Source organism: Gossypium arboreum, chromosome 13 (assembly GCF_025698485.1).
Source record: "Gossypium arboreum isolate Shixiya-1 chromosome 13, ASM2569848v2, whole genome shotgun sequence".
Classification (NCBI taxonomy): domain Eukaryota; kingdom Viridiplantae; phylum Streptophyta; class Magnoliopsida; order Malvales; family Malvaceae; genus Gossypium; species Gossypium arboreum.
In genome coordinates this window covers 129045296-129063252 of record NC_069082.1, presented here as the reverse complement: position 1 = coordinate 129063252, position 17957 = coordinate 129045296, and the positions used below count along the sequence as shown (strand labels likewise).

At 29.4% G+C, this 17957-nt stretch overlaps 3 protein-coding genes and 1 long non-coding RNA gene across 5 annotated transcripts; 2 read left to right on the top strand and 2 right to left on the bottom strand.

The window, feature by feature from the left end:
• Positions 1–2331: 2331 nt before the first annotated feature.
• LOC108485494 (histone H4) lies at positions 2332–2828 on the bottom strand. Its single transcript, XM_017789343.2, has one exon. It carries the CDS (start codon positions 2716–2718, stop codon positions 2407–2409), a length of 312 nt encoding a protein of 103 aa, XP_017644832.1. The 5' UTR covers positions 2719–2828; the 3' UTR covers positions 2332–2406.
• Positions 2829–4140: 1312 nt separating this feature from the next.
• On the bottom strand, positions 4141–6944 carry LOC108484625 (ubiquitin-conjugating enzyme E2 7). Of its 2 annotated transcripts, XM_017788479.2 has the most exons (6): positions 6764–6944; positions 6557–6659; positions 5693–5790; positions 5514–5614; positions 4907–4984; positions 4141–4472 (listed from the first exon to the last, which is right to left on the bottom strand). In XM_017788479.2, the coding sequence occupies exons 1-6, from the start codon at positions 6804–6806 to the stop codon at positions 4395–4397; spliced, it is 501 nt and encodes a 166-aa protein (XP_017643968.1). In that variant the 5' UTR covers positions 6807–6944; the 3' UTR covers positions 4141–4394. The 2 variants fall into 2 exon arrangements, with proteins under 2 accessions (XP_017643968.1, XP_052880076.1); XM_053024116.1 differs by lacking the exons at positions 6557–6659; positions 6764–6944 and adding an exon at positions 5879–5907.
• A 4805-nt stretch (positions 6945–11749) lies between these two features.
• On the top strand, positions 11750–12834 carry LOC128286702 (uncharacterized). Its single transcript, XR_008277324.1, has 2 exons — positions 11750–11798; positions 12686–12834. It is a non-coding gene; the product is annotated as an uncharacterized LOC128286702 (long non-coding RNA).
• A 2091-nt stretch (positions 12835–14925) lies between these two features.
• LOC108485255 (WUSCHEL-related homeobox 2-like) lies at positions 14926–16654 on the top strand. Its single transcript, XM_017789087.1, has 2 exons — positions 14926–15241; positions 16230–16654. The coding sequence occupies exons 1-2, from the start codon at positions 14926–14928 to the stop codon at positions 16652–16654; spliced, it is 741 nt and encodes a 246-aa protein (XP_017644576.1).
• Positions 16655–17957: the final 1303 nt, after the last annotated feature.

The following is a 17957-nucleotide window of genomic DNA, read 5'->3' as shown; positions in this document are numbered from 1 at the left end:
TTGAACTTGCCTCAATACATGATCGAATTATTTGAGCTACAATTAGATTAAGCATAATTATATTTAAGCTTGAACTTATTTATATTTAATATAAAAAAGAGAAAATGTAATTTCATAATTTATTAAAATGAAAAGCTCCATTAAATCAATAGAATCGATTTTCAAATCAAGTACTACAATAACTAAAATCGATTCTATTGATTGCTTGAGTTACTCAATCTCAAGTTCGACTCTATAATTTTGAGTCAGAACTCAAATAGCATGTGAGGACTAATATATCATTGGGTTAAAATTGTTGGAGAGGCATTTTAAAATAAAAAAAATTACCCACTCAACCCTAATGTAAATTAAAAATAAGTTTTAACGAACTTAGATTTAACAAAAAATTAACAATATTAATAATTATATATGAATTTTAAAATTAAAAATTAAATTGATTGTTATGTTGAAATATTGTTTATTCTTCTTTTGAATCGATTATTTATATATTTAAATCGATTTGTATATACGTCTATTTTAACTTACCTCAAAATTAACATTCTGTGACTGGATATATTTCAATCATAATCCATTTGTTTATGCATATAATAATTTAATTTTAACCATATACTAAATTAAAATGGTAATTTTATTAAATAAATAAATGTTATCCAAATAACCCAAATAATTCACAATTAAAAAGTCCAACATTATCCGAACTTTAATTTAATCAATCATTATTTTTGAAGATAATTTATTATAAACAACCAAAATTATAAAACCAACAAAGATGCAGTGACGGCTGAGAGATTATTGGCTTCCACAGATTCTAATAATCTATTTTTTAATATGCATTTTGACAAGTTGCAAAGATGTTTAATGGAGCGAGCTATTATTATTAGGTACTAGGTGCTATTTGAAAATATATCTACTAATTGGATTTTGGATATAACAAAAGCCGAAGTTAAAAAAATTTAGGTTAAAAATTAAATTATAATTTTATAATAGTAAAATATAATTTTATTATTTTAATAGTTTAAATTTTATAATTTTTAAACGATTATATTAAATTTTTATTAATTTTAAGGGTTCAAATTATAATTTTACTTTTATCAATTTAAATTTTTAAAATTTTTAAAATGTCTAAATGAAAATGTTTCTTTTTAGGAGTTGAAGCCCGTGATGTAATTACTTATAATTACATAATAATGACATATTTAATAATAATTGTAATTGTTGGGTCTTATCGTGATTGAGATACTCTAATTACACTGTTCAATTTTTAGGGTGAGGGTGACAATTGGAGATAATTACACCTTAATCTAATTTTAAAATTATTTTTATATAAATTATAAAAATTAGATTATAGCCATTAATATATACGAATATTTGAGATGATTATAACAAAATATTTCTTATATTATTAATTCTAAAATATTAGATTATAAAAATTATTTGTATATTTTATAAGGTTATAACTAAAATTTTATATTATTTAAATCTTAAAAAATTCTAAAGTTATAGTCAAATGGTTATTACAAAAACATGTTATAAATGTATTATAATATATTTATTTATAGAAATTTCTGACCATGAAACAGAAATATAACTTATTTATATGTCCATGTTATATATTATAAAAATAATATATTTATTCATAACTTGAATATAAAAATAACATCATAAAGTTATGACAAAAATTATATTATTTATAAGAATAGTTATAAAAGTTATTAAATAATTTATAAAACATTATTTATAAATGTTATATATTATAAATTTTATATTATTTTTACTTAATTTATGTATTATAAAATGATAATTATTTAGATAATAATTGCACTTTCTTATAATTACAAAAATTGTAATTTTCTAAACATGTTTCAATGTAATTATAAAAATATTATGTTACTTTTATAATTTCAATTTTCACAACCAAACATATCTAAAATTTATAATTTTGTAATTATAAAAATATAATTATTATCTTTTATAATATATATTAATTTCAAAAATGTATAATTAATCCCAACCTTAATATTTTTCCTCAATAAATCAAATTTGTCTCTCTAATATTACATATTTTTTAATTTGCTTTTAATTTAACATATAATAATTATATATGTTATATATTTAATCCTAATTTAGCATATACCATTTACACACTATATTAACAATTACCTAATTTAAAATTATACTGCTGAAAATTACATGCAACTTAAAAAACCATTAATAGGTACCATAAAAGTGATTTTACAACTAGTTTCCTATTGGATCATGGTTTCACTTCGAAGTAAAAAAACAATTCGTTGAAAACAGTAAATAAAAAAGCTCAAAATAAGCGAGAATAGATTTTTCTTAACGAAATCCATTGATGATAATCAAAAATTACATAGTACAATATAACACGAACAAGAAACCGAAAACTTAACCACCAAATCCATAGAGAGTACGACCTTGCCTTTTCAAAGCATAAACAACATCCATGGCCGTCACGGTCTTCCTTCTAGCGTGCTCAGTGTAAGTCACTGCATCGCGAATGACGTTCTCCAAGAAAATCTTCAACACTCCTCTGGTTTCTTCATAGATCAAGCCACTGATTCTCTTAACTCCTCCACGACGAGCCAAACGACGGATGGCCGGCTTAGTGATACCTTGGATGTTATCCCTTAGGACCTTACGATGCCTCTTGGCTCCTCCTTTTCCGAGACCTTTACCTCCTTTTCCTCTTCCTGACATTTTGCTGGAAAGTTTTTTATTTTCTGGGAAATTTGACTTTTTCAAGGTGAAGTGTGAGAAGCTAGATTGTTTTGTGAAGGTTAACGGAATCGCGGGATTATTTATATAAAAGGATTTGGAGGGTCTAAGAGGGATTTTGAATACTTTGGCGGGGGATAATGTAAGTCGTGCGACTAAACTTTTATCGACGGCTGAAAGTATTGATCCCCGTGAAAACCAGATGAGTATATCTTTACCGTTGATGCAGTTCTCATCGACGGCTCTTCAAGCGTGTAATATCAATGCATGGATTATGCTTTTTTGAATGTTTTTAAGAATTTCAAATAAGGCGGGCCTGATTCTAATTTCATCTTTTGTCGGTTCGCATAAACAAAATTATATTTTAAATTATGAAAATAATAGGGGCCAGCCCGAATCGAATGAAAAAATTTGAGTTTATTGAGATAATGAATCTTATTTTATTATTTTAAATCAATTTAAATTTTTCTCAAATCTTGTCGACTTAGATGAAATTCAAATCGAATCTACTATATTTGTTCGAGTTAAATTTAAAAAATGACTTTAAGTCCTTGTAGTTGCTTAGTTGCTTCAAATTTGTTATTAACTTTCAACCCTTATAATTTATTTATTAATTTTTATATATGGTTAGCTTATTTGCTTGCTTAGTTACTTCAATTATCTTCTAATTATTGTCACCATGTATTTTAAAATTAAAATATATATTAAATGTAAAAATATAATTTTTAATAAAATTATTTTAAAGATAAAATGTGAAATTGATACCAACAGAAAATTTTAACACGAATATTTTATGGCATCATTAATAATTCAATTTTAATAGAAATTGATAAAATTCAACATGATTAAACAATTAAATTATATAAATAGTACAAAATATAAAATTTAATTTAATATTATAAATAGTAGAAATAAATTTGGGAAAAGAAATATTAGGGTTGGGAGAAGTAAAAGTTTTAGAGAAAAATAAAAGAAAAAAATTTGAAGGTTTTGAAGTGAAGTAAAAATTTTGGGGGTTTAGGGAGAAATAAAAGTTGTTGGGAGAAAGTAAGGGTTAGGGGAGTTGGGAGAAAGGAAAATAAAAGGGTTTAGTATTTATTTATTTGAATTATACTAGTTATTCAAATTAAAAATTCAATTTGATTTAAACTCAAAATTCAAAAAAAAAATTAAATTGATTTAATTAATTTGATTCGAATCGAATTCGCTTACTATTAATGACCCGTATTTATAAAATTAACTTTGATTTCTTATTTAAATTCATGAAAATGAAAAGTATATTAATTATTAGTGTTTTTTCCTTAAATATAACCTTATTTGATACACTAACTTCATATTTAAATGAAATTTTATAATAAAAGGACCGGTTTGGTTCAAATGCAGCTACTAATAAAGACCAATGAATGGATCTAATGGAACACAAATTGTCATTAATAAGCAAAAAGCTTTTGAATACATAAAACATTTGAGAGTTGTTACAATTATCAAAAGGAAAGGCAATATAAGTAAAATAATAAATAAATAAAAAAAAGGTGAGAACTTTCAAATGGTATTCTACAAGGACATTTAAGATTCATGAACCACATCTTTCCCTTAATAAATTAAGGCACTTACGTCGGTTACGGATGTAGAGCCGAAGCACCACACTAGCAAACCGATCATAACATTTCTTGTGACCGTCTAACGCAGCGGCTGACCTTTCTCTTGAATTCATCTCTCCTCTCTCTCCATTCCTTCTGCAAATGTGTGAAAAGATGTTGCGATCGTAAGAAACAGGAAAGGATTACATCGATGATAGTAACAAACCGATATCAAACAGCAACTTTGGAATCATTAGTAAAAAAAACATAATAAATACTATGATAGAGGTAAGAGCCATATTGCATTTTGCACCCTCTACTAAAAAAATGGACAAATTATTCTTATACATTAGATCAAAGAGCAAACTGGTTCTTTCTATTAAAATTTTCATCCATTTTCACTATAAAAAAATTGATCCCTATACAAGCTTGATCCAATAAGGGTTTTATAGAAAATTGTGCTACACTAGAGTCCGTGATAGAAGTTTTAGGTTCACAACATTAGCATATGCCATCGATGTTTGCATCAAAAACTGATGAAATCAAATACCCATAATGAAGGTAGAAAGAGACAAACGACGATCACTTACTGCAGCTTCAACATTTGCGGGAGATTCATCATTAGGGCTGGAAAGCATTGAAATGATACTCAACACAATACTTTCGACCTGGCACATAGTAAGAATTTAGAATTGATGATCACAAAAAGAAGCCATAAGCATTAGGGAAAAAATATCTTTGATCATTTATAAAATTTAAATCAAAAGAAGATAAGACTAAACTTTATGACTTGAGACTCTTAATTGTTTATCAACTAAACCAAGCCTTCATCTGAATCAAGGTAATCTAAATGAGTTTTTTTTTTCAACATCTCATCAAGTTTAGGGTCAGATTGAAGCTAGCTCATTTAACTTGCCCCTTCAAATTGTTGTTTCAGAGTGAATAATTACTTCACGTATAGATTCGTATACAATTTTTGTTTCTATTTACATGTATATCTCTTGTGATTTCCATGGAATATGATCATATGATAGTGCTTTACAACATTCCTTCTTGTCTGATTAAATAATTACTTGCTTCCAATCAAGTAGTTAAATTTGAGAAAACCTTGAATCTACAGTATTTGTAACGTTAAAAGCACTTGAGTGGGCATAAGAAAAGAACAATTCACAAGTAATTGAGATTTCTTAAACATACTGTATGTACTGGCATCCAGCGCTCACTTGCAAGCTCGTAACCATTTGGATCATCACCCGGAGGATGAAGAATTGATATGCAAACACGCCCATCAGCGTAAACTGGAAAACATGTAAAACCAAAATTAATTCTTGCGCATACATAAAGGCACATAAGAAGCTAAAGTTACAAAGGTATACCATTAGGATGCCAAACCTCTGACGTAAATTTCACCGCTGGAGGGCTGTTTGGATAATTAGGTGGAAAGCTCATGATGGCATTAAAAAATCCCCCTTCACTGAAATTAGACAATTTATGTTAAAGAACACTAACAAGTAAAAATCCTAAAGTTACAAGACATAACACCAGAAGAGAGATTAACAAACAAATCTTCAGTCATGACTGGTAAAAAAGTTCCTACACAGCTCAATTCAATGTCAATACAAGTATATGACTCAAGAACAAAAACAATAAATTGGAGAAAAAGCAAAACGAGGGTAAAGACACATAAAAGACCATAAGCTACTATTGTTGCAAATTCCAAAAAGCAAAAGAACAATATATACTTGCCAAAACCGGCAAACCTCCAATTATAAGCTAAGATACTATTCACCATGATTAAATCAATAATTGAAAACCCAGTCCTAGTGAGGAAAGTTGCTGATGTATATTTACAATGATAAAAGCTACCCATATCCATTGTCATTCCCTACAAATGCTGAAAACAAACAATTTGTACCCTTATCAATGCTATAAAACCAATTCGATAAAACTAACCTGATGTCAATCTGCAAAACGTGGTAAAAACTCAAAAATCAAATATTCCAAACCGCACAATCACCTCCAACTTGGAACCCAATTTTCCTTTCGAATTCAACAAAACATCTTAAAATCAACTCTAGCATCAATCAAAATTCAGCTAAATTGAACTAATTATTCAAAAGGCAAAGTGCTAATAAGCATAAATCATAACCACAATCCGTCATCCAATATCAACAAACAAAACCCAATCAAAGAAATCCATAAATAAACGATTAATTTCAGAAATTTATATATATACTTACTAAAGAGTATCGGGTGGTCCAATAATCGTAACACTCCATTCAAAGATATTGTTCTCATCAACCAATCCGGCTGAGAAACCATCAACCGGATTCTTACAAAGATCTGCAAAAAAAAAAAAATTGATCAATCAAAACACGATTCAAAATCGAATACAATCCTTCGAAATTCATATTCAAAATCATTAAAAATGAAGAATAATAAGTTACCTTTGAGCTGCTTTTGAAGGAGGAGACTGGCTTGAGATGCCATATAAACAATTGAGAGAAGCAGAGCTTAAAAGAAAAGCTCTGTCATTTGAAGAGAAAAGAAAAGTAAGAAAAAATACAAGCCGACTCTTTAATTCAGTACATATATGGATTGAGAGAATTCGCCGATTGTGGGCTCATGTATCGTGTGAGGTAGGATCGTGTATGGGTCCAATTTGTTACACCGTTTTGGACGAAACAGAAATTGCCACGTAAGATTTTAATCCGCTGGTCCTTTTTACAGGACGGCTGTTTTTTTTTTTAACAATTTTATTATCATTCTCCAATTGAGAAGAGACAAAGAATGATATGCAATCACTATTTCGTATAATTTTTTCTCTTATTATAATTTTTAATTATATTTATTTTTTTAAACAAAAATTAGAACTAATTATATCCTCTAAGAGAATAATATATTTTTAATACACTTAAACTTGTGTTTTGTATATTAACAACTCCACTAAACTATTAACCATGCCACTAAATACACTTAAACTTATGTTTTGTATATTAACAACTCCACTAAACTATTAACCATGCCACTAAATAACAAGTAAAAGAAAGCTATTTCATATATATTAAATGTAAAATATAATTTTAAAAAAAACAAACCTTTCAATCAAATGCTTAAATGTTTTTCATTTTTGAATAATTTCTTTTAAAAACTATTTTATTTAAAAGTTTATGATTAAATCCTTCTCTTCTTATATGTTGATATTATGATCGTTTTAAAAATATTTAAATTTTATCATTGTCTTTAGTTTAATTTATTTTTATTGAATTTTATTTGTATAATCATTAATTTAATTGAATGAATCTATGTAGGAAGATAATAACGTTGTAGTGTATAAATATTTTTAAAAGTACTGATAAATTTTATATACCTCTAATTACGAGTGTAATTGAATAAATTATGACATTAATTGTACAATAATAGTTTCAATTGAATAAATTGTATAATTAATCATACGATTATTGATCTAATTGAATCTATCCATGTAAACACAACATTGAGTATCTTGTTTGGAAATCAATACCAAATAGTAAAATATATCAAAACATTGGACCGCCGATGTTTAATTTTAAATATCAAATCAATTTAAGAGTATTTATCAATTATGCATTCCTCTAACTACAAACATAATTGAATATTATGACATTGAACCAGTTGAATCGGGTCTATATGCGAATGTACTAACATTGTGATGTATAAGTAATTTGAAGAGTATTGATCAATTGTATATTTCTCTAATACTAACGTAATTGAACGTGTTATCCCATCAATTGTACAATCATTGATCTAGAATGAATCTACCCATGAAGGTGATGATATTATAGTATGTAAGTATTTTTAAAACTATTGAACAATTGTATGTTCCTTTAATTATTAGTGTAATCAAATAAATTGCAACGTTGATGGTACAATCATTGATTTAATTAGATAAATTGTATAATTAATTGTACAACCATTGATCCAATTAAATTTATCCACATAAATATAGCATTAAGTATAAATATTTGGAATTCATTATCATATAGCGAAACATATCAAAACTTTGGATCATTGATTTTTAATTTTAAAGTTTTGATTGATTTAAGAATATTGATCAATTATACATTCCTCTAACTACTAATGTTATTGAATGATTATGACATCAATTATACGATTATCGATTCAATTTAATGAATTATACATTGAACATTGATTGAACCAATAAAACTATTCAGTTAATCAAATAATCGTTTGATTCAATAGAATAGGTAAATGTACAAATGTAATTCATGATAAAATCAGATTGATTGAATCAAAATTTTTAATTTAAGTCAAAATTAACAGGTTTATGATATTAATATTTTAATCTTATGTAAATAATAATTCATCTGTAATTGGAAGGATTAATAAATTAAAATAATGTTTATAATTTAATTTGATAAGATATATACGTGGGGAAATTTTTTAAGTTATAATCACGAGGCACCCGTTGATATGACCATGCTTGATTAAAAAAAAGAAAAAAACGTTAACCTGTTGAAAGAGTAGCAAGTCATCCACATTTCTACTAAAACAAAAAACAAAAGAAACTTGGCTTCCACTAAGGTTATTATGTGTTGCTTTTCTAAAATTTAATACCAATCCGTAGATTGAGTTGGATCTCACCAAATTCCACAATCTTTAAATAAATGCTACCTATCGCAGTGACTTTTAATAGACAAAATTACAAGTAAATAATATTTTTATTTTTTTAAATAAAGGTTCCATTATAGAGAGGAATGGTTGCATGGTGACCTAAAATCCCCCTTCCCTTAAAAATAACCAAAAAAAACACAAAAGGGTTTTAAGCTCGCATTAAATATAAAGAACTTAAATCTAGTCGGTTGAGTGTGGATTTAGATAAATAGTGTGTTTATTTATGGTTAGTGTAAAAATAACAGTGGCGATGAGATTAGATGGTATAATAATACTGTAATGTGAGATAAAAAGTAAGCTAAACGCACCGTACTGCCCATCCAAAATCATACTGAGTCATAGCTTAATTAGCATGTGCATATTCGAGTACGTTTAAGCACGTTATTTTCCTATTTATGGGTTGATGAGGAGTTACGAATAATTCTAAATATTGTATAAAAAAAAGAATAGATATGATTAAAATATTTAATGCGATTGTTAAAAAAAACAAAACTTAAATCAAAACAATGAACCATGATCTTAAAAAAAATCTAAAGTAGATAGGAAGGTAAGCCTTCGCATACTATAATTAGAGCGAACAATATGACAGTCTGATTGAAGATTAGACCATACCAACAAAGCACTTTATCTTAAGAAATTGGTAAAAACGGAAAGAAAAACATAAACAATGTGAAAACAACCCCATTTTTTAGGCTTCAACCACCATTAGCTTTGCAAATTGGTGTATTGTTTTTGGGTGTCAATGTCTATGATCTTCCCAATGAACCTCGGCGCAACACTTTCAGCTCAAGCATAAACAAAGACAGGAAGTCACTGACTTCAAGCCTCCACAAGCTCAAGGAAAACAAGTCATCAAAGGCGCATGACATGAGCCATTAGAGGCTCGGCATTAGCCCTGCCGCATGGGGTTCATGACACTTAGATGCACCAAAAGCGCAAGAGCAAAAAGCCATTATTATGTTGAGTGGCGAATAGTGATAACATTGAGTGGCAAGAAGGTGAAGGCGAAGAGAAGATTAGAGGAGGTGACGTTGGCAAAAGAAAGGGACAATGATCACCATACATAAATTAAGATTCGGGGCAGTTACATAATTGAAACTTAAATTATGGTTCATACGTATATATAAAATTTTGATTTTGATGTACTGGTAAACATTTATAAAAAAATTGATACCTACATTTATTTATATTAGATTAATATTGTAACGCCCCAATTTTCGAGAATTCTGTGAATGTTGGCATAGGTTTAATTATGTTAGTGGGCCTCTAGAAGGCCTAAGCTTAAGATAGAACCCGGTAATTTTAGTTAATTTTTGTTCCATAAGAAAAAAAGGGGTGAAATTATGAAATAGAACCTATGTGAAAATGTTTGAAAATGTTTGAAAATGCTATAGGCTAAATTGAAGTGGTCAAATAAATAGGAGTGTAAAATAAGAGGATTTGCATGACAAACCTCCCATTTTATATGAAGTGCCAGCCATCATGTTGTTGTAGACAATATGAGCACTTGATATCCATAATTCATGGTACAAATTGATAATGGGTTAGGTAAATGTTCCATGATAATGGATTAGGTAAATGTTCCATGATAATGGATTAAGTAAATATTCCATGATAATGGGTTAGGTAAATGTTCCATGATAATGGTTTAGGTAAATATTCCATGATGGGCATTTCGTGTCTTTTGTATTAAAGAATTAAATAGATAAAATATGAAATTTTATTAAAAGAAAAAGGGGTGAAAAGAACAAAGTTTTGTCCATCTTTGTTCATCATAGCCTAAAGTTAGAGAAGAGAAAGGAGAGGAGAAAGCTCTTGAATGTTCGGTCACTTGAGGAAGAAAATTGAAGGTAAGTTCATGGTAGTTTGCTTTTATTTTGAAGTTCATGAGTTCTTCTTGATTCTACCTTAACTCTTGAAGCATATTTTGATTTTTGGTTGTGTTGTGAGAATTTGGTCATGAATTAAAATGAAGGAAATGGTTGTTGTTTCATGTTCTTTTGATGAAAAATGGAAGATAGGTGAAGTTGAGCCAAACAAATGAGCATGCATGTGCCTTAGATGCTAAGGGGAAAAATCGGCTAACATGTTGTGCTTTAAAATGATGAAATGGAGACTATACTTAAGTAAACTCATAGATATGTGATAATTGATTGGTGATATACATGTTTAAATAACATGCATGCAAGTTATGTGTGAAAGAGTGATTTGGTAATAAATCTACTTGGGACAGCAGCACTAACGTGACTTTGGAAAATCACCATAAATTGTGAGAGATGAGTTAGAAGGTGAATAAATTATGTAATTAAAGCTTAATGAGTCCAGTTTCAAATGAAATAAACGAGAACATATTTTGAATTCTTTACAATGAGAAATTTGATTCGTAATGAAGAGTGGTCAGATTAGTCAAACAGTGAAACATGGGAAACTTTGAGAAAAATCTGGTATTGATTGGCTAAACCAAAAATTCTGAAAATTTTATGGATAGAAGATATATGAGTCTATTTTCAGGGAAAATTAACGGCACTTGATTTGGAGTTTCGTAGCTCCGGTTATAAATGATTTAATGACTGTTGCTCAGGAAGACAGTTTGCAGTGAAATTATAATTATGTGGTAAACATTGACAAAAATTTGTTAATGAGCTGCTTATTGATTTATTATAAGCTTACTATGATCTGTAAGTGTGGTTGGCCGAATATTGTAAGGGGTTAATACGTAGTTTGTATTTGAATAGTTAGATTAACGTGTTGGTAATTCAATTGTAGGCGGTTCGTGTGTGGATTTCGTCAACATATCGTCGTAAACAGGTGTGTAACTAACACCCTCTTTCTTAGTCTGGATCGGCAAAAGTCGAAAAGCCAAAATGCCGAAAACCGGTATTTTGTAGATTTGCGAGTGTGTGAATGCTCGTGAGGTAAATCGATTAATGTTTTTGGTAAGCTGCAAAATTTGGACTGCAAAGTGCATGATTTCTGTGCCCTCGATATTTTTGGGCTTAATAGGCCAAAATTGGAATGATGGGCCAACGGGCCCAATTCGTAAGAACCCTCGATGCGTGATTCATTAGTACGTGAAAAGTAGGAATATGCATGAAAAACCCTAAAAGAGATAAATTACTGAAATACCTTTAAAAGTGGAAAATTTACAGTTTACCCCTAGTAGATAAATTACCGAAATACCCCTAGGGTTAAATTGACCTAAATGCATGTTTGACTGTTGTTATTTACTGCATGCCATGTTGTTATTATCTGATGCATGGGGTTGGAATATTGACGGAGGAAGTACTGAAAGTGGCTTGTCCACGTACTGGAGGCTTTGCCTCAATTCTTCGATAATCGAGCGACAAGGTCAAATCGTGGAGTGTTAAATTTGGGTGGGTTGAGCTATTCCCCATATGGAGTGTAGGGCTGGTACGGGTGGAGTGTAGTGGTTAGTGGGTTGAGTAGTCTCCCCAAATGGGCTTGCATATGTTATTGATGTTGCATGTATTTTAAAATGGGCCTATGGGCCATACTGTTATCTGAATAAAAGGCTAAGGCCCAGTTTATTGTAATCTGAAAAGGGCTCTGGACCAGTACCACTGTTACCTGAATGGGCTTAGGCCCAATAGGCTTGAGCTGACTTGGGCTTTGAATGAGTTTTCCTTACACACTGAGTTTCCCCAAACTCACCCATTTTATTTTCATCCACGCAGGTAATCCCCAACCATAGTGGGCTTGGAGCTGTGAGGGAATTTGGAGTGGCCACCCGTTCTGAAAGTTTGATTTTCTTCTGGTGAACTGGACATCCTTTTAATTACGTTTGAGGTTTTGGGCTTTTAAATATAATAAGGCCGCTTATTTATTTTTGATGGTTTTTATATGTTTTATTAAGATAGGTAATATTTATATTTAACTGTTGAAATTGGATAGCTTTAGGGCGCGTTTTTAAAAACAATAATTGATTTCAAAATAACACGAAAACAGGCAAAGCTTCCGCAATGAAGATAGTTTCCAAAATTACTCACTTTTTCTAAAAAGGAATCAAATCGGTTTCCTAAAAATATACATGACGTTAAGGTATGGCAATGCCGGTTTGCATGTCTAGGATTGGATCCGAAGGGAGTTTGGTACTTAGCAATCCGATGGACTCACCTCCTCTTTTCCGGTTTCCTACTTGGTGCACAGCTTCAATTCACTTTAACCTATAATGAAATCATCTTTTAAAACACTCAGTAAGTTTTCTTTCTGGATCGAAAATGTTTTGAATGCTTCGATGTGGCATGTCGGATCCGGCCATAACGTCTGGGCCTGGGTAAGGGGTGCTACAAATATAATTATGTGTGTATGTAATATATCAACATAAAATTGTGCTAATTCAATATAATTGTTAATGATAAATATTTAAAAAGAAGGAGTGCAAGAACAGAATTAAATAAGTCAAAATAAATTATAATTTTTAGAAATTAAAAATAAATTTATCATTACACTAATTTTTATTTTATAATTTATTAAGAGACTTACAAAGCTTTTTTATTATTTTAGGGTCAAGACCGCTCTGTACCTTAGATTCACCCCTGCTTTAAAATTTTCTCCAAAAAAAATTCTCTTACATGATGCGTCATAATTTAGTGTGAACAATTTTAATTAAAAAAAGTAAAAAAATGGTTGAATTCGATTTTTCATAAAATTTATGAAAACAAAACCGAATACAACACTATCTATGAAACCTTAGCTCCTTAGATCAATAGTAAGGACGAGGTATTAGGAAATTTTAAATTTGATTTTCAACCTATGCAAATATATGTTGAGTTTATTATATATAACTTAATCAGTTATAAATTTATATTGAAATTATTGCAAATTAAAAAAATTCAATATTATAAAAAATAATATATAATGTACCATGATATATCGTCACTAAAAAAATAAAAATATTTTGAAAGATTTATAAATAAATAATGATGGAATATAATTTTATAATTATTAAAATAAATATTAATATTAAGTTTAAAGTTTCATGTAGTATTTATTTATAATTAATTATATTTAAATAAAATTAATAATATTTATTTACAAGTATTTCATTATTTTTAGTTTATTTAATGATAAAATCTCTTTTAAAAATTAAATATTTCAACAACACCAAACACTATATTTTAAATAGATTTAGATTTTCGAGTTTTTTCCTTATACCTAACCAGTCCATACATATTAGTTATATATCTATGTAGATATGTATTAAAATATGTATAGATTATATAATAAGGAGCAACAAATAGAAGATGAAGCAAAAGGCAGCTAAAGTCTAAACACCCACAGAGTACACAGTGTTCACCTAAACCTAGACGATACATCTTCATCTGCATGCACTCATCTCTGTTGAGTCCTCTCTCTCTCTCCTCCCTTTACTTCAATTCCCAAAGCCCTACTACCCCTCCTTGCCTTTCTCCTTTACAACCCAACCCTTTGTCTTTTTTTCCCCCCCTCCTTCAATGGCGTATCCATCATCAAGTTTTTTTTTTAATTTTCTTTCATTCCCGAGACCCTACCATCAATTTATAACTGTTCAACCCACTTTTTTGCTGGGGCAATTTCGGCTTTTTAGAACAATAAAGGGACTGAAACTAATATTTAACCAAAGGCGACTACCCCTTCTTCATCAGCCGCTACCCGCCATGTTTTCAGAGATTTTCAGCGCAAAAAACAATACGCATGTCAATCTCAAATCTTTCACTCTCTTAATTTTTTTTTCTTTCTCTCTCATCATCTTTACTTGTTTGACTATTTTTTTTTCTCTTCTATTTAAACAAATAGTCCAAAAGCCATGCAATCCAATTCCCATGCCAATCGCTATACACCCTCCTTATTTTTTTCTTTTTAAACCAAACTCCCAAAACCCTACTCCAATAATCAATCAAAATCCAAATCAAACCCTCATTTTCTTTATCTGCAAATGGAAGGTGGCGGCGGCGGCGGCGGTGGTGGTGGAGGGAATTCACGGTGGAACCCGACGAAGGAGCAAATAAGCATGCTTGAAAGCTTGTACAAGCAAGGGATAAGAACCCCAAGTGCTGATCAGATACAGCAAATAACCAGTAGGCTCAAAGCTTATGGCACCATTGAAGGCAAAAACGTGTTCTATTGGTTCCAAAATCATAAAGCTCGTCAAAGGCAGAAACAAAAGCAAGAGAATTTGGCTTATATCAACCGTTACATTCATCATCATCATCGAGCTCAACCTGTTTTTCATCCTCCTCCTTGCACCAATGGTTATTTTCTCGAAAACCCAAATTTTTTATTACTTTTTTTCTTGTTTATTATCATTGTTTATATATATATGGAGTTTCGTTATAAGGTGTCTTTACATGCAGATAGGCTCGATATGTGTGTCAAAAGGGTTTCATGATCTGTTAAAGAAAACTACATTGTTTGTAGTAAAGTAACCATTTTTTGGATCAAATTCCATATTTTACTTGGATTTGATTCCATCTTTTGCAGACAGACAGAACATGTTATATTTCCATTTGTTGTATCATATGAAACATCTTTTCTTGTTTTTAGCAGTTGTTTGTGCTCGTCAATAAGTGTGCCAAAAGGGTTTCAAAATCTGTTCAAAAAAACCATATTTTGGATCAAATTACACGTTTTACTTGGATTTGATTTTATTGTTTCTTTGTATATAGGTTACAATCGATATAATCAAGACCCTAGTACCCTACAGACAAACAAAAACATGTTATATTTCCATTTGTTGTGTTATATGAAACCATCTCTTTTTGTTTTCTGCAGTTGTATGTGCTGGTCGATATGTGTGTCAAAAGGGTTTAAAAATCTGTTAAAAAAACTACATTGTTTAAAGAAAGTTAATCATTTTTTTTGGATCAAATCCATGCTTAATCATTTTTTCTGGATCAAATCCATGCTTTTTTTTTTTAATATTTTCTTTGTATTGGATACAATATATATAATCAATACCCTACAGACAGTCAGAAAGACAAAACATGTTATATTTCCATTTTGTTGTATTATATAAAACATCTGTGCTTGTTTTCTGCAGTATCTGTTAAAAAACTACATTTTTTTGTTGGAATTCCATGTTTTCCTATAGTTTCTTTGTATATATATTTGATGCTGCTGACTGTTCCTTTCAAACTGATTTATAGTTTACAATCTATATAATCAATACTCTAAAGATAAAACATGTTATATTTCCATTTGTTGTGTTATTATAGAACATCTGTTCTTGTTTTTCTGCAGTTGTTTGTGCTGGTCCATATTTTGTACCACAAGCTGATCATCACCATCATCTAGGCTTTTACCCTCAGTGTCCCAAGGTTCTTCTCCCTAGTGGATCAATTAAAAGAAGAGGCAGGCCTATTGGTAAAACTGGAAAGTCTCTATTTTACAACGGAAATGCTTATGATCATACCATGGTTCCATCACCTGATACTGAAAACTTATACACTGGAGCATTCAACAATGGCGGCGGTTCCACTAATCATCACGAGACATTGCCATTGTTTCCATTGCACCCGACTGGTGTTTCCGAAGAGACGTTAATGGCTTCATCATCACCAACTGGTTCAACTTCATGTGAGACGACGATATCTGCTGGTGGTGTTGATAACCATGAAAGTAATAATGAAGGTTCTGGGGAACATCGTTTCATTGATTTCTTCTGAAAGTGATTGGGGGGTGGGGGAGGAAATGGAAATAAAAATCAAGGGTTTTGATTCAAAGAACATTGATTTATGGAATTAATGGCCATTTGAGTATTTGAAATGTTTTTTTTTTTTTAATTTTTATTATTATTTTGTGTTGAGCGAAAGGTTCTTTCTACAAGGTGGTAATGGTATATCGGTTTCTAATATTATGTCATTGACTTTTTGTTTTTACTTTTGTCTCTCATTGTTCATTAAGATTCTAGATATAACTATTAACCATTTAAAGTATTACACATGTCTATATACTAATTTCCTTTCTTTTTGAATTTTATTATTTAATTTTTAAATTTAAAAATTAAAGTTTAATGTTTATTATCATAATTTTTTAAAAATTTTACTTGCTTATTTGGTGAATAATATTAATCATATCAGTATTCTTTTATTTTAGAAATACTACTTCGTCTAATTTAATGAATTTTTTTTATGATAGATATTAGTAGGATTTTTATTATCTATATATTATAAAAAATAAGCTCTTAAGAGTGTTTTTCTTTCTAATTTGTGAATCATAATAGGAGAGTAAAGTTTTGATAGCGATTAGTGTGACTCGAATTTAGGTCACACTTGAAACAGTGAACACTCTAATTATTAAGTCAACACACGGGCTTCTTTAGAGTATTTTGCAGCTAAAATATAGAAATTAAGTAGATTGAGTCTTAGCTTAATTGGTATGAAGACTGTTGCTAATGCAGGAAAATATGGGTTCAAGTGCACTGAAGCGCATTATCTTTCTATTTATGGGTCGAGAGGGTCTATAGATAATTTAAGTACATGTATTATTAAATCTACAACTTACGCACATTACAAGGATTAATATTAATAGGTTTGTCTAAAACATGATTTGAAATCGGGATCAAATATTCAATGTTTGAATTCGGTCCAGACCGTCTTGTTTTCTTAAGTTTGTAATGAATTATATCAAGTAAATTATAACACATGAAAGATAAATTTATAGAAAAATATAATACAACAATATTAATAAGTAAAAAAAATGTTAAGTTGATTATATATAAAATTATAATAAATTAAAAGAGCTTTTAATTAGCCATTTGTAAATATGAGTGGGCTTGACCAAAATTTTAAACCCACATTTCGAGTTAAATTGAGTTTAAATAAGTATAAAATAAGTTAATATATATTATGCTTAAATTCGACTCAACCCATAAACAGTTTTAGCATAAACGAAGTAAACAAAATATGTAAACCAACGGAACATAAAATTACACATGCTCTTTAGATTATATTATCTATACAATTATTT